The 27,560-nt window shown below is 37.2% G+C and overlaps 3 protein-coding genes across 5 annotated transcripts in view; 1 reads left to right on the top strand and 2 right to left on the bottom strand.

Moving 5' to 3' along the window:
- Positions 1–9,892, bottom strand: part of tp73 (tumor protein p73) — a 42,926-nt gene extending 33,034 nt beyond the window's left edge. The window contains exons 1-3 of one of the 2 annotated variants that reach the window (XM_008414745.2): positions 9,745–9,892; positions 3,204–3,299; positions 2,229–2,379 (exon numbers count right to left, since the gene is read on the bottom strand). In XM_008414745.2, coding sequence (XP_008412967.1) covers positions 2,229–2,379; positions 3,204–3,299; positions 9,745–9,776 — 279 coding nt within the window. In that variant the 5' untranslated portion in view covers positions 9,777–9,892. Of the gene's footprint in view, positions 1–2,228; positions 2,380–3,203; positions 3,300–6,323; positions 6,569–9,744 lie in introns of those variants that run through there. The other variant, XM_008414746.2, reaches the window with a different exon arrangement.
- On the top strand, positions 7,037–20,929 carry wrap73 (WD repeat containing, antisense to TP73). The gene is made up of 13 exons (XM_008414744.2): positions 7,037–7,192; positions 7,726–7,813; positions 8,293–8,445; positions 9,903–10,019; positions 16,444–16,516; positions 18,149–18,252; positions 18,442–18,528; positions 19,170–19,304; positions 19,392–19,469; positions 19,551–19,653; positions 19,769–19,894; positions 20,099–20,290; positions 20,504–20,929. The coding sequence occupies exons 2-13, from the start codon at positions 7,745–7,747 to the stop codon at positions 20,614–20,616; spliced, it is 1,350 nt and encodes a 449-aa protein (XP_008412966.1). The 5' UTR covers positions 7,037–7,192; positions 7,726–7,744; the 3' UTR covers positions 20,617–20,929.
- Positions 20,930–21,307: 378 nt separating this feature from the next.
- On the bottom strand, positions 21,308–26,377 carry tprg1l (tumor protein p63 regulated 1-like). 2 transcript variants are annotated; one of them, XM_008414749.2, is made up of 6 exons: positions 25,691–26,372; positions 25,417–25,508; positions 25,266–25,316; positions 25,060–25,185; positions 23,934–24,087; positions 21,308–23,412 (listed from the first exon to the last, which is right to left on the bottom strand). In XM_008414749.2, the coding sequence occupies exons 1-6, from the start codon at positions 25,919–25,921 to the stop codon at positions 23,218–23,220; spliced, it is 849 nt and encodes a 282-aa protein (XP_008412971.1). In that variant the 5' UTR covers positions 25,922–26,372; the 3' UTR covers positions 21,308–23,217. The 2 variants fall into 2 exon arrangements, with proteins under 2 accessions (XP_008412971.1, XP_008412972.1); XM_008414750.2 differs by lacking the exon at positions 25,060–25,185 and having other exon boundaries at positions 25,691–26,377.
- Positions 26,378–27,560: the final 1,183 nt, after the last annotated feature.

Raw genomic sequence — 27,560 nt, 5'->3', positions numbered from 1 at the left:
GGATAAGCGGAAGAAAATGGATGGATGGATGGAAATCTCAAAGTGTGGTAACTTCATGTAAAAGAAGTAAAGTGTGATATCTAATTAGAGCCATTATGGATTCAAGGGAAGGATTAAGAGTCACTGTTGTGCACTCTTCTGTTACTGTCCATCTGTTTTAAGGTTTACAGTAATGGTATTTCGCATAGTTCTTCTAATAAATGCTTTTTTTATGACTGTTGTCTTTCAGTCATTTCAAACCAATCTGTACATTCTCCTCTGACGTCAACAAGGCGATTAATATTTTTTTTATTTTTCTGGTCATTTTCTCTAAATCAAAACTAATGCTCTGAAAATCAAAGATATACTGAAAATATGCAGTAGGTAAGCAGTTTCTGAAACATGCTGATATCTACTCCAACAATAATGCCACATACTAAGTAACTTAACTTATCTTATTTGACCTTCTGATCCCCAGTTTGAATTTCAAGCGATTCTGTTCAGTAAGTCTCGATACCTGGATATGCTGACTGGTAGAAATCTGATTTTGAAAAAATGAAAAGATTTGACCAATAAAGTGACAGGTAAATAGGTAGAAACCAAAAAAACAAGAGGCGGTCAGATTTACTGCCTCCTGCTGTTTCTCTTGCTCTGGAAACCCCCACCCCATAGGGAAACATGGAGCAGGCAGGTCCAAACTGTACCAACCTACCTCTTAATATGGTTCTCATAATTTTACCTGGTTAACATAAACTGAAGCAAAGAACAAGAAAATGTACTGTTATCACCTCGTGAACACCTTTTTCAAATTAAGTAGAAATTGTTCCAAGCCAAAATCTTAAAAAAAAACATTTTTATAAGAGAAATTAATGTTAAGTACTCCAAAGCGCATATTAAAATGTACTTGTTTTTAAAAGCTCAAAACACTATAAGCCAGGCCTGGGCAGTCCTGGTCCTCGAGGGCAGGTGTCCTGCAACTCTTAGATGTCTCCCTGGTCCAACACACTTGAATCCAAAAGCTGAATCGCCTCCTAAGTGCAGTCAAGTTCTCCAGAGTCCTGCTAATGACCTCATTATTTGACTCAGGTGTGTGAAGTAGAAGTAGAAGTAGATAGAAGTAGAGACACATCTAAAAGTTACAGGAGACCGGCCCTCGAAGCGTGGAGTTGCCCACCCCTGCCACAAGCAATGAAAATCAAGTCAAATCTCAAACAATTTCTTCCATCTATTCTATTAGTAAACGTTTAAATATAGAGATGATGTTCAGAGTACTTTACAAATAACTGCAATACAATCTTCTGCATAACTTTTTTTCAAATAAATCAAACTCGGTTTGCACTGTTGTAAATTTGCATCAACTCACCGCATCACACAGCATGCTTCTGTGGTCAGGTAGGACCGTAACATCTGACCTCTTTGCAGCCAGGTGACCTTTCTGTGCAGCTGGACATGATGGAGGACCGAAGATGCCCTTCCTCTTCCTCCTCCACTTCTCTTTCTCCACTTGGCCTTCTTTATTTGCTATGCATCTAACAACAATCCAACAACAAATTCTCGCCCCGCCTCTCTCTCTCTCTCTCTATTTTTTTTTTCTGTCATGACTATTCATTAACCAGACCGACACGTCCAGACTTGCCCACTTAAAAGTGGCATGAGACCAATATTCAAAATCGGAAAGGCACAGAACAGAGGTGGGGTCAGAAATTGCATTTTGAGACAAAGATTCATATGAGTCACAAGATGAGCCAAGTCAAAATGAGCCTTGCAATTATTTCCCTGTATTAAAAAGAGATTTGCTGTTCATTTTTTTCTTGTGAACATAAAGTTTAACAGGTGCCACCTGCTGAGCGATCACCTGCAAACTTAATGTGCTTGCTTGTTAATGCATCTGCACATAGACACACACTACCTAACAGATGGCTCTGCTGTGGAGGCACAGTGGGATTTCATGATCCCTCCCTCAGCACATAGACACACACACACCTACATACACACACACTTACGCAAACCACCCTACAGTCCCAACAGATCGCTCAGCAGAGAAAGAGAGAGGGAAAAACCTGCTGAGGAGAGGGAAACTATATAGGTGGGAATTCTCCCTGAAAAGGAGGGAAAGGCCTCTTTTCAACCAAAAGAGGCTGAAACTGTTTATGTATAAGAGCAATAAGCTGGAGAAAATATTTTTTTATTTATCCAAAATAATTTATATCATACGCTTCTGAAAACCAAAGCAACACTCATGTTCCTACCATGACATTGTCGTTCATGTCTCTGATGTGATAGACGTCCATGGAGACCTCCGCACAGTTTCGGTGATTCCCTGGCGTGCTCGTAGATGGAACCGGGTGCTCACCTCGCTGGCTGCTGGGGGGCAGCTCATAATAGGTGCTGTCTGGCTCTCTAGGTGAACAAAAATATCATGAATGTGAAATGTTCACGAATACAGTACATTTATGAGAAATTCAACCTGCAGCCTATTTACTTTCACAAAAACAATAGGGCTACTTGTTTTTTTCTTTATTTTCTTCAAACATGTTTCATGACCTTAAACTATTTTTAAAATCAGTTATCAGCTCAGAAAATTTAGTGGCAAAAAAAAAAAAAAAAATCATTTAAAATGATTATTTTTGTTTTACACATCCTGAACCAGAGATTATGAAATGTCATCCAGGATCCTGGTAAAAACAGCACTCTGGTTTTAAATAACAAATAGAAATCTTGAATAAGATACTAACTTTGGCATTATCAGACTGCTGTGATGCAAAGTCATGTTTTATTACTGTCACAAATCAATATCACAATGAAGAATGGGAAAACTATTTGAGGCACAATTGAAACATAGCTCTTTGTTTCCAACTGTTGATGTCACCCATAAACAGAATGGTTCCCTAGGTGGTGTGTCATTTCACCCACATCAAAACTATTATTAAAACACCACTGGATTGTTAAAAAAAAATGTGGCTTGCAATGTAATTTCTCAATATATATGTTCATGATACAAAGGACATCTTTATATTAAGTCTGGTTTATTATAGAAAGCTAATAATTTACCCTCACCATCAGAAAACTTATTTACCACAACCTAAAGTGGAAGTAACATACATTTGTTTTTTTTATCTCATTGTATAATTTATAACATGGATTGAGATAAAAATGAAACAATAGATTGCTTTAATAAAATGTATATAATCACAGAAAGCAGTCATCAGCAGATGTTGACTCACAGAGAGCTCCACAGGTGCTCCAAGGTGCCGCCTTCCTCAACAACAGTGGACTGGGACATCTTAAAGGACGGGCAGTCTGATGAGGGGCAGATCGCTCTGTGAGCCACAGAGATATTTAATTATTAATTACGCTTGTATAATAATAATAATAATGAATGGTGAAGATCTGGAATAATAATCGAGTAGAAATGCATGGATAATGCAGAAAAAACAATTAACATTTCAATCTCCAAAACAACCACTGGTGTGAGGTTATTTTCTTGTAGAGCAATTTTGGTATAAGTTATTTGCAAAGTAGAATCAAACTACTTAACTCATGTAGAGCTTTGAGACACAGGCAGTCAAAATATAAATGATTTATTCACATCAATCTTTGGTTCATCATAAACTTCTTAAAAGAGAAGTTTGTTGGAGAGCAAGTCTAAGACTCTTTACAAAGGAAGGGTATTATAAGTGTTATTGTCTACTGTCTCACCTCTAAAGTCTGAAACTTGGTTTTGGAAATGAAATCAAGAACAACTAAACTGTGCTCTGTTTCCATCATTGGTAATTCATGCGTGATTGCGCCTCTCACTGAGCCCCTCCTCCTGTGTCCGAGACTGAGACAAATATTGAGCTATTTTTGAGGGAAAACTACATTTCTTAATTACGTTCACAAACCAAGGGTGAGCTTAAAAGAATCTGGAATTAGCTTGAAAAGTCAATCCATCGAGTGTGTTTAGATGCTTAAAAAGTATTATGATTTTTTAAAAAGTAGAAGAAAAAAAAACCTCTCACCAATCACAAACTGAGTTTTTAAATGTCTATTCAGGACAGAACAATGTAGTTTAGGTTTGACCTGAAAAAAAAAGTAACTGCTTAATTTAGTACCAATTTAATTTAGTACCTTCAATGCAGCCTGCAATGATCAGTGGAGAACAATGACAGACGCTCGATGCCAATAAACAACAGAACATTTGCTTGATCAGCAAGTGCAAGCTTTTTTTGCATACCGCCTCCTAGAGAAAGACGAAGAGCCATACCAAGAAAATCCAACGCTGTGCTGTCGTTATTTTAACATGGCTGTATAGGCCGTGATGGTGCATAGATTATTTTTTAATTTTTTTAAACTTCTGTAGTTGTTATACAAAGTTTTCGTCGAGTGAAATAGTGGAAGGGGTTCAACACACACGGGAACACAGAACGCCTTCATTCAGGTGTGATTGCACTTATGTAGTCCCAGCGAGGTGCTACAAGGCGCCAGGGGGCCTGAGCGAGTCCAGACCTGCCTCACTCATCGCCTTTTCCATTCCGGGGGGAAGCCTATCCTCCCCAGTCTCTGCACCGCATCCTCCCGTCCTCTTTTAATATGACTCCATCACACGCACACGCTCATGGCAGAAACGCTATTGCGTCGCCGTACCACTCCAGGTGGTCCTGGACAGATTTGGATCGCACTGAACAAACTACCTTCTGGTTTTTATTACTATTTCGCTCACTAATAAGTAGGCCTGTATCTCTTGGGTTGGAGCGTCTTTCTACGTGTTTCCAGCGGCCTACATTTGAGAAAGTCGCAAAAAGCAGGCTTACCGCGATCGATGATGATTGGATGTCTTGACTTTTCGTTTAGTCTCCAGTTTGAATATGCAGAAAATGATCGCAGTTAAGACAGGCTGACATCGTGATGGGAATGTTTGCTTGTGAAAATGTATTAAGAGCCGCGCAGCAGCGTCGCCTCTCTTAGGAACCACCGGTGTGTAGACTGGCTAAAACTGACTAAAGTACAGGGTCTGAAAAATACACATTACAACAAATAGGCTAAATAAGTCTCAAATCTTAATGATTTAACAAATTCTCCGAATTGCTAAAAGTGACTATAGGACTGTCTGTACAGGACACAGTCGTCTTTACTTTGGTCTTCACCGAATCGATTGCAGATATGGAACTTCCTCGGTAAACATCCGGGAAGACTGCTGAACCAAAAATTATTTTAGCTTTTTTTTTTGTGATCATTCAAAAAAAAAAAAAAAAGGCTGACAAGGTCTGAAAAAATAGCAATTGGCTGCAGTAAATTCCCGCTGTTCCAGCAGGGATCTGCCGCCGCAGACACAAACGCAGATCCCTGGTCGGAGAGCAGGTGGTTTGAAAAAAAGAAAAAAAAAAAAAGAAAAATATATATATTACCAGAGAGAAACAAAAAGGTCCTAAGTGTTCTTGGGCATCAAAGTTTTCATAAATAAATAAGTAAACAAATAAATGTAATTATTCTGCATTAATATTTTTACTGGATGTGCACATGTAATATTAACCAAAACACACTGATGAGCTGGTGGGTAGTAAATAAGGTGAAATATCCAAATGCAACAAATAAACGGGGGGCAGTTTTTGTTTAATACGAATCAATAAATTAGAAAATGAATAAATTCAATATTTCAATCTCTTCAATGTATGCTGGTCTTATACAGAACATTTTCACCGGTCTCTTTGCGCCTTCACTCCACGGTTACAGCGACCATGACAACAAACATACACGCATTTTCCCTTCCCCAGGGTTATTTAGTGCGGAGGAGAAAAAAAAGCAGTCTCAAATGAGAAGAAATTAAATTTAAAAATTGTTTTAGATGTAATCAAGTTAGGCCCAAGTGAATTATCTCACTTTAGATAATTTAATGTGCGGTTTATCTTGATGTAAGATCTGGGCGTGTTTGAAGTTATTAATATTTTAATGTTGTTATAAAATTTGGAAGTTAAATCCCAGCTATTATTTATGTAGCTGGCCCAAAAATTATATCTCAGGTATATATTTCAATAAAACAGGTTATCCTAGATTTTTGCTTATGTCTATTTTAAAAGTCCAGGTCTAAAGCGACGCTATTACTTCCATTATTTGTGATGTTTAACAAAATCAGATGCATTATCTGTTGCTCTGAAACTAAACAACAAAAAACGTCTAGAAAAATGCGCACTATATGCAGTCCTTATCAACAGCTATCTTCACCACACTAATTTAAATAAATAGCTCTACATTTTAACCTTAATCAATAAGTAAAGGGAAATTAGCTTTCCAAAAGTCTGTTTTTTTCTTTTTTCTTTTTAAGTTATTTAAACAGAAGCTGAAATATGAAGAAATATTAGGCCTACCTGAAGGTTACGCTTATTCCAAACCAAACAACCAGGGATGATATTGCACCGAGTACCTGTTTGTTTATCGAACATGCCAAGAAAGTGACCCTCCATAAAAAATGGCAACATGGAAAAGGCAAACAAACAAAACATATATCGACCGAATTTAGCTCTGATAAGAGGGAAAGAACGTCATTGACTTTTCAGAGAAGCAATATGAACTGGAGAGAGGAGGGAAACTGATTTGCATCCTCTTCAGACAAGTGATGGCTTTGCTGATCGACACCGAAGAGAAGAAGGTGAAGCGTCTTTTTTTGCGCTGAGGGAAGCAGAGAGGGGGTAGCGCGGTTTAGCCGCACACAAGCGGGAAAAAAACCTTGTCACCTTTCAAGAAAGAAAATAGCTACAGCCTTAATAAAGCATGCTGAATTTATTTGTATTGACATGTTTGGTTTGAGATATAAATTACGAAAAGCCATTAATCAAACCATTTAAAATGTTATACACATGAGGACGGCATGAAAACTGTAAAACTAATGAATTGACTGCAAAATTTAAAAAGATAATTGCCTGGTCATGGGAATAAAACACTTAAGACAATACGTTTCTTTATATTTGGTTTACATGAGCGTTTAGACTCGGGCAGAGAAAACAAAACAAAAATATTTTTCTTAAACTACATTTCCCATAAGGCGTTTCGGTGGAGGCGACCACTGATTGGACAGCACCGGTGTGTCATTTTACGTTCATAGAAACAAACCCAACAACAGTTGGATTAAAAATGTGTGAGCCCAACGCTTTCATGCGAAGAAAGAAACTCTGAATGACCTGTAGGCGTTTGTACATCTCAGGTTTTGCCGGAGGAAGTGATGCTGCTGAAGTTAGGAGTAAGTGTTGCATGTTTGGATATTTTGCATGGTTTGCTTTCACGTTAACCGCTAAGTAGTGCTACATGCTAGCAATGATCGAGCCCAGTTCGAGCTAGTTTAACGGAATCCCTAATAGTTTATGTTTGCAGTTCACGTCTCCATGTCTACTGCAATGGTTTGTTAACAAATAATATTTTCATTAAACAAGAAAAAAGGGTTGTGCCACCGGGGTTGATAGCGTTTTTATTTTATGTTTTGCCAGCGAGTCAAAATAACACATTTAACTTTTTTATCAGTGCTTTCGGGTGTTATGTTCAAAAACGGTGTCATTTCAGTTTAAGTTTGAAGGTAGTTTACATTTTAATGATTCGACTTATTTTGAGAGAAAAACTTTATATTGCATGAAGTGTAGTATTTTGCTGGACGTATGGCGACATCACGCGGTAGTACGAGAAAACTACAATGTCAACTGTATGCAGTTGAAAATGTGAAGACACATCTTTGTGTATGCTTTTAAGATTGAATGCAGACTCTGTGTTATCCCATTGTAGGAACAGTTGTGATTGCAAAATGAATTTCTCTGAGGTCTTTAAGCAGTCCAACCATCTTTGCAAAGTTTCCCCTGATGGAAAATATTTGGTAAGTCTTTGAGTTGAATTATTTTGTTGTTTTATGGTAAACCACATTTACAGTGGCAGAAGTATCAATGTAAAGTCTTATAGAGATGCACCAATCAGCACTTCTCTGGCAATTGACAATTTCCAGTTTTCTTTGAGGTCTGACTTGCTGAAACAGATTTTGACTAGTTTCTTCCACCATGGAATGTTAAACTTAAAGGAGAAAAATATGCTGTACGTTTTTTGATAGCAGTAGTAGTTTTGAGTCTAACAGAAAATGGTTGAATTACAAGATTACACATTATGGTATATGTTGCTCACCTTAATCTGATTTTCAGAAGTTCTTAGTTTTGTGTCATAGAAAGAATAGAAAAGCTACCATTTATTATTTCAACGTTTTATGTGCTGATCAAGAGATATCGTCTGATTCCAACCTCTGTCCAATTGATTGTGTAATTATGGGCCTTTTCTTCTACAACCTTTGCTTATTTTCTTCTACAGGCTACCTGTGTACAATACAGACTAGTTGTGAGAGATCTTGGCACTTTGCAAATCCTGCAGCTCTACACCTGTCTGGATCAAGTGTCACACATGGAGTGGTCCTCTGACTCTTTGTTCATCCTATGTGCTATGTACAAGAGGGGTCTGGTACAGGTAACAGATACAAGTATAACCCAAGATCCGGATTTAAGTTTAGAAATTGTATTATTTTTGGGGGGGTATCTTGATATGTTTTGTACTTGGAGAATATTTTTTTAAATCAGTTTCTGATAGGTGGTTCCCAAACTCTGGGTTGAGTCCCACTTGAGGCTGCGACAATTTGGGGTGTTGGGATTAGACTAAAAAAAAAGAAAAGCTAATAACAAAAGCATATTTATGCTGTACATTATATAACAGACAATACTAGCAAATATATACAAATCTGGCGAATTATGTTTGTGTTATCAATGTTTATGTTTAATTGGTATCATTTATAGTCAAACAATATTTGAGTATTGGTCAGAAGAGTTTGGCAACTACTGTTTTAAAATTCATTGAGTATCAAAAAGATGCTACTGATTGCTATGGAAATTCTGCTTATTTTTGTCACAGAAGTTAATCTAATAAGCAAGCAAAAGTCAATTGCTCATAATTAAATTGTTTTCCCCTTAAAATCCGGTGGTGTTTAGAATGACATTCAAAAGCTGACGTCAACACCATATAATTAATCTTTTTTTATACAGCATGAGTTAGTTGTTGTTTTGTACATTTTCTTTAAAATCATGAATAGGCAATGTCTTGTTAAGATGCTTTGTTTATGATGGTTTTCTCTACACAGCTTTCTACAAATTAAATACATTTTCCACTTAAAAAAACTGTAAAAGAGACAGTTATAAGTATAAGATGCTTAAATAACTTGTCAAGGCTGAAAATGATTAATAAAGACCACATCAGTGGTTCATATTAGTATTTTTATTGGTTAGTTAGTTTTTCATTAAAATATTGCTAATTTACGTTTAAAAATCCTTCAACATTACAGCCAGAGATTGGTGCTTTTTATTTAATAAATTAATTTTAGATAAGGTTAAAAGCCATTCACTCAAATAAAAGGTGAAACCCAGCTGTTGTACTGAAACACAAAGAGATGAATCTTAGGCCTTTGACATTAGCAAATTGGTCTTAATGTGTATGGTGTCTAAACTTTATACCTCTGACATGTTACTTAAAGACTCCAGTCTTATTTTTTATTTCAAATACGTTTAGATTGTGTGAAAATAACACAAACATTTCTGTAGCATTTTCATTGTAAAAAAAAAAAAAAGAACATCTCAGAAACGATAATCACTGGAATCAGTAATAATTAGTTTTTAGCCAAAAGCTCAGGAGAAATTAGTTGTCACTATTCTAGTGAAGTTTTTTTTTTTTCTTTTCTTTGTGAACTTAGTCATGCTGAATATAGTGGAAGCATCTTACCTTTGAAAGGGCATCCAGTGCCAGTCTTTCATGGTTTCGAACTTTCGCTTGTCTTTCAAAGCTTAAAATCAATCAACGTTTCTATAAGTACAGCTACGGTAACTGCTTGATGGTCATTCTTCTGCCATTGTCTCCCTCGGCTGCGTCGTCGTCTTCAGGTGTGGTCTCTGGAGCAGCCGGACTGGCACTGTAAGATCGATGAGGGCTCAATCGGACTAGTCTCCTCACGCTGGAGTCCAGACGGACGTCACATTCTCAACACCACCGAGTTCCATGTAAGTGTGAAGGTAGTTGATGCACGCGTGCATGCATCTAATGCAAGTGTTTTTATGTGTGCGCTTGTTTGGTTTCAACTGTTGCTGGCTTGTGAGGAAGGGGAGACCTGAAAATAGCCAGACACCAGAGCTTTCCTTGACTGCCTCTACGCCCCCCTGACCCCCACCTGCTGCATGTATTCAGCCTGATTTCATTCCTCTCCTCCTGTTAGCGTCCTGTCATACATGAGTCTCAAGTACCTTTAACACATGGGTGAAATGTGTGCATGCTCTGTTATGATCCTAGCAAGCAAATTCTTATAATAAACTTACAGTGCTGATAAAAATGGAAGTATGGTGAAATCACTTAATAAAAATACCATCTCTGAAAAAAGGGCCACTCAAACGTTTATATTCTTTAATTTTTAAGTAATTGATTTTATTAAATAGAGTTGGCTGGATGGATGCATGAGTCTGCTGCCTGTCAGTAAAGTGATCAAGTTTCTTCTGTGAACCTTTGAGAATTCTTGACCATACAATCCTCAGTGAGTGTTTTGATGCTTGCAAAGAGTTGGTTTTCTCCCAAATATATACAAATCTGAGCATCTGGTGCAATAGTAGTGATTCACAAACACAATCTTTCTCTAAAACTTGAATGTAAAACAGTTTAGATAAAATGGAGAGATCAGATAAATGAAGGATCAGGTTTTTCTTCTGTTTCTCATTCTCTCCCTCAACTCATTAAAATCTAATTCCTCGAAGGATTTTAGTTTTTGTTAAGAAGCTTCTAATGCTTTCAATGTACTTGTATGTAAAAAACACATGTTGACATCTGATGTTATTTAACCACTATTTATAATGTGATTGGTTGTTCAGAGCTTATTTGTTGCTACTATGTGACCCATCCTTCCTCGTCAAAGTTTAAAATGATTCTTTAAAATTTAGCAAATAAAAAGGAAATTCTTTTATCATTTGTCTAAATGGCAGAAAACTTTAAATTATTCCAAAGTAAGTCTAACATCTACATACTTTTTTATACAAAGATGGCTGTGGGCTTTAATATTTTGTTAATAGGTGAACTTTTCAAATAATGATGTAAAAAATTACCTCAACTTCAACCCTCCATACACTGTCAATAAGCTTCAATCAAAGCAAAATAAACCACCTTGTGGGACACACACAACAATATTTTATGACAATAGACTGAATCAAGTTGGTATAACTACATTCTTATTATTTCCTCTTTTTTTGTGAAATCCAACTTCTATTCTTATCTTTTAAGCTGACCTCGCCTGCATCCCTGTTTCACTCAGAGCTCCTTTTATGCTTAAACATCAAAACTTTTACTTTTTTGCTTTTAACCAAAAACATACAGAGAAACGCACACAAAGTGTGTTTAAGCTTATGTATACGCAGCATGGTACAGTTTATCATCTGTTTAGAGATGGACACTTTCAAAATGTGAAAGTAATGTAATGACTGCATAACATCTAAGACATGTGTGATGTGTGTTTATTTACATATTTGTAACGAGAGATGTTTTATTCCACTCCCCTAAATACTTGGAATCGGTTTGATTTATATATATCTCTGCTGAGATGAGATGTGATTGATTAGCATGAACCACTTAGCAGAAGTTGGACACTGACGAACCCAAGAGGAATTAGGATTTAGATCTTGAGTTTTGAATTAAGACTTTTTTTTCCCTGTCACACATCTAGTGCATAAATATGTCCCACTCTGGTTTAACCAGCTCAACTGCCAAAAACAATTAAGTCAGCAGAAGTTGATTGCACATTAATAGAAGTTGGCAAAAGTACACCCAGGGTAATAAAGACATGTTTGGTTATTTTCTGTGCATCCTAATTCCTGTTTTATATAGAGTCTAGAGCAGGCATGTGTTTATACAGGGTGAGAAAACATAGTTGCTGTCCTAAGACCATGTGGAATATGACAAGGCACCGCGATAGGCCGTGTCTGTCATGCTGAACCTGACTCCGGGACTCAGTTGACAGGTGTTGTGGTGCAACTACGTAGTCCGTCTGGTCTGGAGAAGGGTGCAGGGAGTGCAAGTGTCTGTGGTTTTAGTGCTTTGTGTCTGATGTGTCTTCCAAGAAACAAAACAGGAGTAGGTGGAATGATTCCACCCCCTGTAAAAAAAAAAAGGAAAAGAAAAGAAAAAAAAGGACAGTCTGATTTAGATCTGCTGATATGTTTTAATTCGAGATGCACCTATTTTGCTTTTATTGGTCAATATCCAATTTTTATCTTAAAATGCCATTTCCACTTATTCATCAGGAAATGTTAGTCTTTATCTTCTTTTTGCTAAAGTTAAACCAAACTGTATCACATAAAACACATACAAGTATACATACTCTGAGTTTTAAGTTTTGATTTTCTTTCCCACAATAATTTTATGTTGGACTTGCCTGTCATTTTGATTTAAGCAAAGATAAATCAAAAATGGCTGAAATTGTATCACTATGATTGATGTCATTGCGAGATAAAACTGTTGTAATTTTTAACAATTTGTGCCTGACCAACAAAGCACACAATTTAAGAAATATGTACTTGAACATTCATTTATTTATTTGTAACTTTGATGTTTTTATGCTGTTCTTCTGCTCTATCTGATTTAAAGACTTTGTTATGCTCTTAATCTTACATTGTTCTGTTTTGGGAGTGATGTGACTTTTCAAAACCATGGTGCAAAAAGTTTCAAAGGGAAAGGAACTGTTAATTGCAGTAAATAAGCATGAATCCTTTTTTTTTAGCACTTTGCAAATTCACTGTCTCAAACAAATTGGCTCATAAGTTACTGATCCGTATCTTTCATAGCTTAGTTATACATAATTAATACTGTGGCATCCACAATGTATTGTTCTTTAAACATTACATGGTAAAGAAGCAAAGATAGTTTGATTAATTAATGCTTCCTTACTTGCCATGCTGTTGTGTGAAGGATGGCCAAACCAACAAAAAGCAAGAAAAATAACTGACAACAATTCCAACTTTGCCAAACAGCCCACTGAACTTGCCTTCACCCTGAATCAGGATTTCATTAACGCAGTGCCAGGCCGGTGTTCGTGTCAAGCTTAAATTTCAGCTCCACTCATAAACAGCCTGCTATATTAACTTGTTTAGTGACAGCTGCCTGTGCTTTGCATCGTGCCTTTGTGGAAGTGTTTGTGCGTCTATGTGCTGGTAAATCTGCTTAGTGTACTGCCTTGGTTTTTCACTTTTAACCTAAACCAAAATACTCTACTATTTTTGGTATTTTATAGATTCTTTTGATCACTTTCCTAATCTGGGTGAAAAGGATGGGCCCACATTGAAGACTTACTAGAAAGTAACTTAAAAGTGTTGCATTTGTCTGTTTTCTGTAAGTTTTAGGTTCCAGTCATTTACCTGAGTACCTCACAAAATCCCCCTCCAACATGACTGTTTATCTTTATAACCAATAAACCCAAGTCGGAAAAAAATATATAGCCAAGGAGAGGCTTGAGGGCATCTTCATTTAGGATATTTCACATTGTTGAGATCAGATTAGCCGGGATGTTTTTGGCAGGTTCAGCTGAAGCATTACTTGCATGTAACATAGTTGGCAATACTGCTACTGTAGACTGTAAATGTAGGCAGCAGATGGAACGCAGCGTGGGACAATAAGTCGCCCATTGCCTTTGTAGGCCACGAGAGGCCATAGTTTCTTGATAAATTCATGAGACGGTAACTGGAGATATGGTCTATATTGGTTTGAGATAGTTTTTTATGTGGAATGCCTTCTGTCTAATCCTCTGTTGACAGATGGGGTTATTCAGCATCAGGTGCACTTTCCTATCCTCCAGCCCTCACTCAACCATGCAATAAAATAGATGATAAATTTATTGCAGACTTTCCCTATTACCTGTATTTTCTCACTGAGTTCTTTACGTTTTAAACACATGGTTGGGTTAGGGTAACCACCAGATCGCAGATACTTCTCAAATCCCAGCCACCCACTTTAAAAAACTGCTCCTCCAGGATTGGTGAGAATACTTCATTTTAATCCCAGCTTTACTGACTCTAGTTCTAATTGCATTTTGCCACACAAGCAAAACCATTTCCCACCTATTTTGCTCACACACACACACATTTTTCCCTTCTCAGTTTAAAGTTACACTCTGTTCTGGTCCTGATCACTCTGCATTGCATATGTGGCGGCCTCGAAGCATTTATCTGTAAAGCATGTGGGTGTTTGAGCGGTGTTGACTCTGGTTGTTATGGCAGCTTAACGGAGGGGAAGTCCAGAAAGTCTGCAGTGAGATGTTATTGCAGGATCTACACAGCTGGTTGTCCAAACTGGCTGACTAAACAGAAGGGTCAACACTTCAGTCTGTTTCAGTGACAGATTTATCCCCTGTTCATATGTCTGACTGAATCCTATAACAAAAGGTCCTCGTTTCAGAAGTGTTGTTAAAAGTTATAGAGTCTAAAAGTTAAAATTAGAATTATTAAGAATGATCATCCAAAAGAAGTTACTTTCCTGTTTTTTTTTTCTTTTTTACCAAGTAAAATTTATTCTTCTGTTAATATTGAATTATCTCAACCCTTTTTGTTATTTAATAATTCTTAGAAGATTACCAGCAGAAATTGTATAAGTTACATTGCTTAATATTTAATGCAAAAGATTCACTTCTGATAACTTTGGATGTGACATGTCACAATATTATTTAAGGCTTTAAATATTGCCCAAAAAATGACAACCCAGGTTTGCAATCACATATAAATGCTTGATATAAGCATAATAAGTAGGCATGTTTTTCTTTTCCAATAGCCATAAGTTGCCAAAACTATTATTTCTGAGAAACAGTTAAAGTTTGTGATAATTTCTTTCAATTTAGTTTTAATTACAACTGTGTATGCTAAATGCAAACAAACAAACAAACAAAAAAAAATACCTCTCAGGGTCCACTAACAACCAGGGAAATATTTTGTAGTAAAACATCATCAGTTATGACCTAGAAACCTTGGAGTCATTCTGTTTAAGCTTTTAAACAACCTTATTCAGCTATTTTCCTTAACTATAATTTGAGTGCTGCCTCCTTTCCTCTTCTTTTTGTGCTCCTGAACTTTGCTGAACTGATATAGGTGGATATTTGACTGACTGTTGTCAAAACTGACCATTAACACATGGTTCCTTGTCATGTCGGCTTGTGGTCACATGGTTTTTCTTCGCTGCCGCTTTACGTCCGTCAGTCTGCACGCCACTCGCAGCTACACAACTGTTAATTTGTCACACTTGTAGCGGACGTGTCTAACATTAAACCATGGAGCAGACAGATCAGAGTGAGCCAGTTTCCTGCTATCTATATATGAACTCTCATCTATGAGTTAAATGAGAGCGTGCTTGACTTGGACTCCGCTCTACTTCCAATCAGTATATCCTCCCTTACAGTTATTTTCAAATTTTGTCAATTTTAAACAAATTAACATATTTAAAATCTTCAAACAAATTAGATATGAGACAAAGTTAAATTAATTTAAAAAAACATGTTTGTTTGTTTTTCATTAATTTTGAGAATAAAGCAATCCAAGCTAACCTGATCCTTTGGAGAGAGAAAAAAAAGCCAGTTCCCTGGTAATTATTAAATCACGGATTAACATTCATAAACCAAATTGTATTTGGTCAACTGACTTCAAGTATTTTCACTCAGGACTGAATAAAACCTGACCTGCACAATCAAGACTTTATTTCAATAAAGTCTGTCTGACAATACAAGGAAGACTGAAATATTTTAAAAGAGCAACACATGTCATTTGTATGTACAATACCTTGTAGAATGTATGAGAGCAATAATCCAGAAATGTGGAAATCCTGACGGTGTGATGAACCTTCTTTGGTAGTTGGAGTGTTTGACCTACTAATATTTCTCTGAAGAGCCTGTAGAGTTCTTAAAAAAACAAAAACAACTTAAAAAACAAACATTGACATCACTTTAGTGAATTGCTAATTATCACAAATACTTGTCAGTTGTTGCTGCTTTGTTTTGCATCAACAGCTATTAGAATTATAAGTTGGTCCTTCACATAGGACCAACTTGTTTTGGAAACTGTATTCCCTCAACAAATTAAATCATAATTTGAAAGCTAAAGTTTGTTCTTACTTAGGTTGTCTTAGTCTGGTGTTAAGATATAATTTGCTCATCTGAAACATTTGCATGCCAGGGGATAAAAACGTCTTCAAACCGCTGTAAATGCAAACCAATCTTGAATGAGTGCAGTTTCTGTTTGTAGATGGCTTGACACATTTTCTGAAGAGCTTTTCTCATCAAAATTCAGACTGTGAACTACATCTGTCTTTACATGTTGTAAGAATAATAAATTTGTATATTTTAGAGTATGTTTTTACTAAAAAAAAAAACCCAAACAAAAACAAATCTTGTGTTTTTTGATTTTGCCGTGACAGCTGAGAATTACCGTCTGGTCCCTCTGCACGAAAGCCGTGTCTTACATCAAGTATCCCAAGGCATGTCAGAAGGGTGAGTATGGGAGTGGTATTATGAATGTTTACAGTATGTACTGCTATAGTACCTGAGGACAGGGTCAGCTGAGTGCCTTGACATACCTCATTAATCACTTACTGCTCTTTACCTTGTGGCAAAACCCGGGATATGGCCAAAGTATGGCCGTCACTGGTGACAGCTGTGCTCCCCCTTCAGTAAATGGGGCATGCTCCTCATAACGGCCCTGTCAGCGACTACTGGATATATGATTGTCTCGGTCTCTACTCATTTTCCACATGTAATGCCATGCCCCTCTACAATCCGTTTATCTTCTGCACTGTCATATAAATGATTTCGGCCGCGGTAGTTGCATGCCGCAGACTCGATGGTGCCAAACAATCGGATAATTACATTGTATCAAACACACAGAACTCCACGAGTGTGTATTCAGTGGAAAACATCGGCCTCCGCTGTTATTCCAATCAGTAGATTGAACTGTTTATATTAAATGGGAGAAAAATCTTTGAATAGTTTGATTGTATTTCTATCAGTAAACTGTCAACGCAGTTATTTAATTTATTACCAGTGAACACACATGGTATTCTGCTAACTGCAGCTCTTTCAGCAAATTGTCATTGCGATGATTATTTTTCAGTAAACTAGGGGTGTTGGGCTTTTTCAACTAAAACAGCGCTCAGGCCCACTCGCCCTCCTGACGCACTTTTCAACCAGATCAAAGTTTAAAAATAATTTTTTTTCTAGGCGGGACAGTTATGCTGGTGTTGTTTTCACCTTTTGACCTGTGCATTGCAACTTGGGGAGTGTCTCTTGGAGCAACACTGCAGCTCGAACTGAATGTTGCCGCTTAAAGGGATAGTTTGAGAGTTTATGGGGGGTTGAATGGACTACTTGTGAGTGGTTAGTATTGGCTACAGAAGACAGCAGCCATTGTGATCAAAGTTAGAAGAATGATAGAAGAATACTTGAATTCATCCTTTCATTGTCCAGCTTTCACTAGCAGCTGGACAGCAATTGAGCCTGTAAAGATTAATGAAATGAAAGCAAGGATAACCTGTCTTTCTCTGGGATGTTTCCTGTGTTGGCCATGTAGAACTTTATCTTGATTCCTTTTTAGATCAGAATTTTTTTTTATTCAATACATGGAGCCTAATAATCTTTTTCTGTATCAATTCTAAACTATTTAACATGAAAGACAAGAGGAAAATGAACATCCACATTGGATGTTCATAAAAGATACATTTATCAAGAGTAAGATAAAAGTGTGCACAGAAGATGCTTCAACATCTTGGCTGGTGGTGCCTCCACTGAGCAAAACATGGAAATAGTTACTGTTACTGAACTAGGAGACCTGTTATGTGTTAATGACTTTGATTTGTTTAGCAAATATAATTCTTCTGTTTTATTCGCCAACCACTAAAGTCAGATGTTGAATATTACGCTAATTGTTGGACTTGGCCGTATTGTTTAGGAGTTCACCGATTTCAATTTTCTGGCCGATCACCAATCTTTAGAAAGTCTGACCTGCCAATACGGTTTTTATTTTATTTTTTTGTATGAAATGTTTCTAAATATAAGTATTGTTATACCATTTTAAGCAGACAGCAAGAACTTCTACAAAATCTGGTCTTGTTGCTCTGTCACCCACAGGAATAGACTTCAGCACAGATGGATGCTATATGGCTTTAGCTGAGCGCCGTGATTGCAAAGACTATGTTAGTATATTTGTATGTGACGACTGGCATTTACTCAGGGTAAGTAGGACACCGCTTTGCTTTTTTAAATTTGTGTATTATTATTTTTTTAATAGTTGGTTCCATCTTTGCATAATCAACTTTGTTCATTTATATTTTGTCAGAATGTCTTAAACTGTTGTTTTTGTGTTCATTATTTTCAAATTGTGCTTGTCATATATTTACTTCATGTTTTTACTTATTTCACAGCATTTTGAGACTGAAACTCAGGACCTTGCAGGATTGGAGTGGTCTCCTAATGGATGTGTGCTAGCGGTGTGGGACAGCTGTCTAGAGGTCTGTTCCTTTAAGATTCAACAACTGAAATAAGCTAACTGTTCTAATGACAAATAAAAAAGCAAATGTTACCAAACATTTTTTTTTAAAGTTGCTGATTGTGCTCATTGAAGTTAGACTTGTCTGTCTTCCACTTTTCCCAGTGAACACATTTTTATTGAAACTAAAACCTGAACACACTGTTGATTTGATATTGTGCCTCTGTTAACTTATACTTTATTTAGCCTATTATATCACCTTTAATTCTGCCAGTTTTGAGCACTTTTGTGTAGATCAGACATATTCAACATTGTTCATGTTTTATTATTTTATATACTTACTGTAAATGACTAAATTAGCTGTTAGAAAAAGGAACAGATTGTTTTTTTTATTTAAAATATACTCTATAAATGTATTCTAAAAATAAAAAGCTGTTGCTGTTTGACATAGTGATGGAGAAATCATCTTATTGAAATTTGTTAGAAGTCCAGTGAATTGTAGATTAATTTTGTAATGACTCTGACTTTAAACATTGCTTTTCTTTTAGAAAATGAGGCCAATCTAAGTACCACCTACTTCATTCTTTTCATATCTTGAAGCTGCATAAAAATGCCAAACACTTGCGGCAATACATTAGTTTATTAATTGTTTATTCTCCACAGTATAAGGTTTTGCTATATTCCTTGGATGGCCGGTTGCTGTCGACCTACAGTGCCTATGAGTGGTCCCTCGGTGTGAAGTCTGTGTCCTGGAGCCCCAGCAGCCAGTTCCTGGCTATAGGCAGTTATGATGAGAAAGTACAGTTTGTTAGAAAGTGTCAAAATTTTAAATGCACCGATGGTCATTATTTGTAGATTTCTAACTATGTTTCTTATATTTGTCAGGTGCGCATCCTCAATCATATCACGTGGAAGAAAATCGTACAGTTTGAGCATCCTGCAACCATTGACAACATGAAAGCTGTGAGTATTGACGATAAAATAAAAAATACTTTGTACTTTATTTTTCTTATCAAGCTTATTTGCTACATCCTGTGTCCTTAGATTGTGTATAAGGAAGTGGAAAGAAGACCAGCAGTGGTCAGTGATGAGATGTCACTACACAACATCACAATGGGCTCCACGCTTTTAAGCACCCAGAGCAAGTGTATGTCAGCAATACTCATTTATAACAAAACAATATTTGATTAAAAAAACAATAATAATACCAGTTGAAGTATCCTAGTTTGTTTACAAAATCAGAGTTGTTTTTTCTCATCCAGATGAGATCTGCCCCCTGCCTGTCCAAATTCCTGTGGTCAAGCCAGAGCCAGACAGAGCTAATCCCAAAATAGGTGTGTCTGTTCTGGCATTCAGCTCAGACAGTCGCTATCTTGCCACCAAAAATGGTAAGTACCGATGGCTGTTTTTTTTTTTTTTTTTTTTTTTTTACTTATCGGTGACCCCAGTAAACTGTGTGAAATGTGTTTATGGCTTCTAAATTTTTCAGTAATATATTATTTCATACTCAACTGTTTTTCACCCTCCTGGTATTTTAACACCATTATAAACAGAGTGGCTGTGAAGGTTTATGAGCATTTCTGTCTCTGTAGACAACATGGCCACTGCCGTCTGGGTGTGGGACATGCAGAAGATGAGCCTGGAGGCTGTGCTGGAGCACACATCCGCCGTACGCTGCGTTATGTGGGACCCCCGTCGGCCCCGACTGGCCCTGTGTACCGGCAACAGCAAGCTTTATCTTTGGTCTCCAGGAGGCTGCGTTTCTGTTCAGGTTCCTGCTGAAGGTATCGCACTCAATATTTAAACTGCGACTTTATTGGTTAAAATTTCCAACTTTTTGAGTTAGCTGTTAGCTTGGGCTGTGTGGGATAAGACGTCCTCTATAAACTTTGCAAATACTATTATTTTCAGAGCTTACTGTTATCTGTGAAAAAAGCTTTTCTCTTTTTTTGTACGTGTTTAGTGATCAGTTACTCCTCTATTTTTTTGTCTTTCAGGTAGTTTTCAAGTCCAGTCCCTAAACTGGCACTGCAGTGGTGACTCTGTGATCCTGCTTGGGAAAGACCAGCTTTGTTTGTGCTATATGGATACTGACCACGAAGAAAAGTAAAAGTCACAACATTTACTCCAGTTAGTTCAGGTCTAATTTTGTACTTGAAGATCAGTGGAAGCACTCCTGGATATCTCTAATATATCTGGATTATAGCAGCTTAAAAACCAAAAAATTTTCAAAACCTGATGACATTCCTACTCCAGAAAACAAAAAAAACTTTTTAAACTAAAAGATACTAGTTTAAAAACTAGTGCTAGTTTTTTCAGCACTAAGCCTTAGCCATAAACTATTTATGTACATGTTTCTTTGAATGTTTGTATTTGTTCTAAATAATTTTTTTTGAAATAAATACTTCAGTTTTTTACTTTGATGGATCTACTTTGTAAACTGTTAATTCCCAATTTTCTTCACATAATTGAAAATTATGTGAAGAAAATGTAGAAATTACTTTCACATAAATAACAGCTTAATCATAATAGTTTTTAAGATCCAAAATGAAATTAATATTGATATATCTTGTAAACCTGTATTTTTATTTTTTTTTAAAGCATGAAGCTGTATGACCTGCACAGTGAATAACAGCTAGTAGCAATGAAGGAAAAAATCTAAATGGTTACATGTGCAACTATGAAAGTCAATCCTGTATGGCTCAACAGGTTGGGGTCATGAGCTATGCTATACTAGGTCTGAAAAGGGAAGAAAGCAATACACTTCTTCTGCAACCAACAATAAGGAACCAGATAAACTGTCTTTAGAAAAACAGGAACGTCTTTATTACTTCTTCTCAGTCTTGGCTGCTGAGCTGCAAACAGAGATCAAGTCGAAGCCTCAAAACATTTTAACGACATTTCTTTTTTTAAATAAAATACTTTTCAACTGGCATACTTAAGACATTTTGTATTAGCATTCATACGTTAATTTAAAAAATACAGATAAACACTTATTTACAACTAAACATAAGATATATTGTGCAACAACAACAAAAACATCTGTCATGCAAACTTGGCGTGCAAGGACCATGCGCAAGGACAGAAAAATGTGCTGCGAGACAACTGGTTAGGTTTGCTTGTTTTGAACTTTTTTGGTTGGACAGGCATTGACCTAGATTTTTAAAAAATTAAGTTATTTGGATAAAGGAGGAACTGGCTACTCACTCTTCTCAGGCACATCTCAACAATTCTCATTGCGGATAGAGTTTAGATTCTGTGTTCGTCAATGTTGGTATGAAAATGTTGGCTCATTCTGGTTGAACCATATTTTCACCATTTAAGGCTTGGTGAATCGGTTAAGGTGAAAGCCGAGCCATTCAGGACGCTTCGGTAGGCAACTGATGTTTCTGGCACAAATCATTGTTAAATCTGGACCTGACAAACTGAACCAATTTTAAATCTATTCTACACTAGGCACCAGACATGATGTGTCTTTTACTGAGCATATTTATCTTTGGTGAGATTGTTTTCTATTGCCCCACAACAAATGTAATTGAGTTTGCTTCACTGATACCTGGTTTCCTTAAAAATACATTTTGTTCTAATATCTGAAGTTCTCTTTGCATCATATCTGAAGAAATGCTGCTACTCTCACTTTGCCATGGGGTTGACATTATTTATTTACTTTGCTAAATCTCTCAATTTTCTCCATGCAGGCTTAAAAAAGTTTTGAATTAACTTTCGGTAATTTACAGGTCTGGGTACCTGTAGAAATAATGGCGTTGTGTGCTGAAATTCATAGCTGTGCCTCAGGTGATAATGGTGTGTAACACTTTAGAGTTCCTACAGATGTTGAGCATAGACATTTGTCAAATTACAATGAAGTGAAAAAGGACCAAACATGGTAATCTTTGGCAAATTATGTTAAAATAGAACCCAGGTTTTTTCATTGCACCACTTCAAGGCATTTTTCAACTTGCCTTCATCAAAAATGGCCAAGTTTTAATAATCTGTAGCTCAATGTTCTTCAGGAGGAAACATTGTTTACTGGAAGCAAAACGTAAAGGAACAAGATCCAAACTCCTGCATAGAACACCAGTAACAAATTATTTCTCCTTACTCAAGAAAATTAAACATAATAAAATAAAACATGTAGCTTTCACTGTGTGTGTGTTGTTGATGTAGAAAAGCAATTTGTTTTAGTCTCTCTATTGTGTTCATCATGAGACATAATTGGTAAATTGCCTTTTGAAATAATGCAGCCATGCAGTACCATGTAATGTACCAAGTCTAACACAATTGTTTTGACTAACATTGTTTCATGGTTTGTTGCTGCAGATAAAAACTCAAACAAAACCAATTCCTAATTCAACCCATTTAAGATCAGAAATGACCCCTAAGCTTCAGGAACTTACTAAATCTACAAGGAGTGTAGGGGTTTTGCAAGTTATCTCACATAAAGCATCTGCTGCAGAGCAGGGAGTGTGAGGTTGATCTGCAGATTTTTAATGGAAAGCAGTGAATAAAATTAAACGGCAGCCATTACAGCTCTAACTGTCTTTTACCTGCTGCAGGCAGACCACATGTCTCCAACACCAAATTAAGGAAGTGTGGACATGTCGACTGAGACACACACACACACACACACACAGGCAAGCTGTATTGAACCGCAGCTTCTGTCAGACAGTGCAGTTTAACAAAGACAGACGGGGACAATCCCATGAGAAACTCAGAAGCCGATTTTGCCACGCGTCATGGAGTAGCCCAGCTTCGCTTCGTTGTTGATGAAAGACATGATGCCCAGATAGGTCTCGATCAGCAGGGGTCTTTCCAAGATCAGGACGCCGTTAGCCCGGCCGGGGATGGGGTGCTCCTTGTGGGCTTTCTTCACCGCCTGTATCAGCTGGGTTTTGAAGCTGTCCAGCTGGGGAAGAGAAGAAATGCATGGAACAGGATCAAACTTGTTTGCAAACTTTTAATATACTGTTCATATTCTTATCAAAACTCAGATGAAAAGTGGATAATTAATACCATAATATAATATAATATAATAATATAATAATTACCAAATATATTCTATATGCAACAAATTTGGTAATTTGTTGCATATAGAATATGCATGCAGAAAGGTCCAAACAAGTGCTACTGCCTTGTCAGTAAGAAGGGGAAAAAAGCAGCTTTGAGCCAAGATATTTATGCAGATTAAGGTGGTGTGAATGAATGGCCCTTTGTTCTGGAGGATTTCTAATACCACTAGGGCTCTGTTGTTTCCAGCTGGCCTGTGACTGCTGAAGCCGTTGTTGTTCAATGTGCCTCAAACAACATTTAGATCACCGATGATATGTGGTAGATTGCATTTCAGGCTGCCGTGCTCATCAAAGTGAAACTGAGGAATGCACTTACTATGAAATCATTTGTTGGCCAGCTTAGTGAAGCGGATCATACCTGGCAGAGGGAGGCCACCTTCTCATCGGCGCGGGCCATGGGGTGCTCTGTGAAGGTGGAGTACGGCATGTCTGTGGACCAAGGGTTCCAGCGGTTGAGAAACGAAGCCTGTGGACGTTTGTCCCACTGAATGCGAATCCCGTAGCCCTCTCTTCTGCAAAACAAGTCAGGAATAGACCTGTCACAATAAGTTATCTTAAGTCAATTAATCGCATGATAAACGCATTTGTTTCTTTTCTCTCTTTCTATCAAACCTGGTCTCTTCAGTCTGGTGCATTTTTCTCAACTAGACCTTTTTTTGTAAGACAATTTTGTTTACAGAGACTTCATAATTGTTTTATTTATTTTGAATGTTTAAAATGTCTCCCAGTTCCAGTGTAAAATGTTCAATAGAATTTAAAGTTTATTGATCTTTGAGTGTGTTCTTGCATTATTATGCCATTACCAATATATTACTTCCAAATGGTTTCCAAACAACAATTTATCGCAATAACTTCTATGGCAATTTATCGTCCAACAAAATTTATTATCGTGACAGAACTAGTCAGGAACAATGTAACTTAAGGAAATTACTTTTTTGATTTATTTATTTTTTTTACCAAGCACTGCAGCATCTTTAAGTAGCTTTTATCTGTGTCTGAGTTTTCCCTTGTATTTAATGCCTGAGAGATAAAACACAATCTACTTGTGTTGCTCATGCCTCGTGAAATAGGGGGATCAAAGTTCACCCTTCAGTTTTATGCCACCGATACAGGTCAGGAGGTCATCACAAACTCCTAATGACTATTTGACCTACTGATAGCTGACGGCAATCACGATGTGACGTGGTTATGCGTTTATTTGCACGTACAGCGAGTAAAGTAGATCTAATCAATTAGGATGACAAGTCATGCTTAAAGCTGTCCTCTTGTAACCAACCAAGACAAAAGTGAGAGCTAGATCTGAACCATCCGACATGAACATCCCAGGCTGTTTTTTTTTCTCTCCTTTCTTTCCTACAACAACCTGACTGGTCCAAATTCATTAATGAGAAATGTTGCTTTCAAAGGAAATATTGTCACACTGTTTTGACCAACTGGTCTGATGCCTGCTTACTTGAAGCTGCAAAAAAACAAAAATGACCCACTTGTTGAGAGATTTTGGAGGGAATTCAAATTCCCCCACAGAGATGGTGTCTACAGCGTTGAGCGATATCCTGACAACTTGCTGGCACAGCAGATTAATGAAGTCGTACTTGCACACCAGCAGAGACCTGCACACACACAAAAAAACACATTTTCTGTTTACACTTCCTAAAACCACGCAGTCAGCATAGAAAGCTGATTTACTCACTTATCGGTAATTAGAACAAGTCTCTCCTTCTCGTTGTTCCAATGGTCTACTCTGTGGAAATCCCACAAATAAACACCAGAATATGAGGATTTATGTTTGTTTCTCATCCGCTGATGATGATGATGGCAGGCCCGGACTGATGGATACTCACTCTGCCAGCAGCCAGACGCTGAGCACCTCCCCGTCCTCGGATGGGAGCGCCACGGTCCGGATGTCGTTCACAGCCTGCTCGATGGTACCTGGCTGAGATCAGCATCACACAACAACCGCCAATCATCAGCATCACCTCAGACAAACCAGCATCTTTGTGACGTCCTACTGCACTGCTGCAAAAACAAAATACTGCACTAATCTGTATCACGACAGTTTAGTGGAGTTTTCTGGCGAGCTTTAAATTTAGTTATTTACATTTAAATGCCGCTCACCCTGAACACGAAGTAGTCCTTGACCTTCGCTTGCATCGTGGGGTTGTGCACATGAAAAGGCGTGAGCGTTTGTAACGGGGGGCAGCAGGCCACGGAAGCTGCGTGTCCGAAGCCCCGTCCGGCGGCCTCCGGAGGCGTGAAGGCGACCTCGACCCCCTCTTCGGTTTCTGCGGGGAGGAGAACCGCAGCACCCGGGCTCTCCGGGTCCACCGTGTCGTTCAGCTGGAGCATGGCGGAGGAGACGATGTTCGCGGAGTTTTCCTGACAACTAACGCCGAATTTCACATTAGAAAATGGATTTCCGAGGACGCGGACTCTCCCATAGCGCACGAATGTTTTGATAGTCGGGGGTAACAAGGAAGCAGTTCCGGCTGGCTTCACGTTTCATTTCCTTCCTCTTAAAGGGACATTCATCCAGATCACTGTGGATAAGCGACTCTTGCCATTTTTCAGAAACATTATGTGCATTCCATGTATTTTATTATCATCATTCACGTTCAGTGAGTTCAGTGGTAAAACAAATAAGGTCCATTATAAATAATAATATGAACATTACTGTCCCAGCAAAAGCAACTGTCATAAAGTACAGTTAATATGGCAATGATGTTTCCTTGTATAATATCGATTCGTTTTACAATTATATTAGTGTCTATTTGAATATATCCTAAATCACAGCTGGAACAAACGTAACGTAAAATAAGGGGGTGGGGGGGGAGGAATACTTGTTTCATCTCGGTTTGTGACCGCAGTGAAGTTAGTTTCAAGTTGGATATTCGACATTCAAGCTCCGCGGAGACCTTAACATTATTAGTGCGCAATAAATAAAAGAAGCCACCTTTTAAATGAGCTAATGCAGGCTAAAAATAATCACGTCAATTGGACATAAGGTCATGACAAACAGCCCCCTCTACTGGAGGTTTTTGATAACTGCTACTCCTGGCCATCAACAAGTTGTAACAGGTGGTTCATAGTGCATGCCAATTAAACAAGGGCAAAATAATAATAATTATTATAATAATAAGAAAAGGAATTATCGATGTATTGAACTCTTGAAACAATTATGTTTAATGCATGCCATTAGCTTTTATTTCCCAGTGAATTTGATTTCTGGAGATGACCGGAAGACTTTAACTTGCCCACGTCGAGAACTCAAAGTTGCTACGTTGGGCTGCTATAACAGTGTTACTAAACTAATAGATTATTTGAGCTATATTGCATTGTTATTGTGTTAGTTTTTCTGCGATACTTCAAGTAAATTTAATGTTGCTCAGTTTAAAATTTAACTGATTATTTTCTCTTTTTTCTATTAGAGAAATACAAAAACAAAGCATGTTTTTGTTTTTAAAAAAAGGCATGCTTCTGTATTGCTTTTATGAAAGCAATACAGAAGCTGATATGTTTTATAAAAAACATATCAGCTTTCTTCCAAAGTCATATGTTTTTCTCTTCACGTGTTGCTTTTTGAGGAAGGACACAATTAAATACTTGGTTATCAGCAGGTTATCACATGTCTGATGCTGCTATCTGATAATTGTTCGATTATCAGTCTGAGACCAAATAAGAGCTTATCATTTATACTGTTGTTATTGAGGAAGCACATAGAGAAAATAGTCTTTATCACTCATGGCACGTTACTGAGTTATAACATCATAAAATCACAATGTTTGTGGTCTTTTTTTGTTGTTGTTATTAATCACACACTAAAACATAAACCTCTCAAAAATTCCAGATATGTAGGATACTCTTATTGACTATTTTCATTAAAGATGCAAAATTATAAAGATATTTATAATTCCCTATAATCTGGTCCACATCACTTTCGTACCCTAAAAGTTAAATAAAACAACATTTGAGTTATATATATATATAT

Source organism: Poecilia reticulata, linkage group LG7 (assembly GCF_000633615.1).
Source record: "Poecilia reticulata strain Guanapo linkage group LG7, Guppy_female_1.0+MT, whole genome shotgun sequence".
NCBI lineage: Eukaryota > Metazoa > Chordata > Actinopteri > Cyprinodontiformes > Poeciliidae > Poecilia > Poecilia reticulata.
The sequence above is the reverse complement of the archived record's forward strand: the minus strand, read 5'-3'. Positions and strand labels throughout refer to the sequence as shown.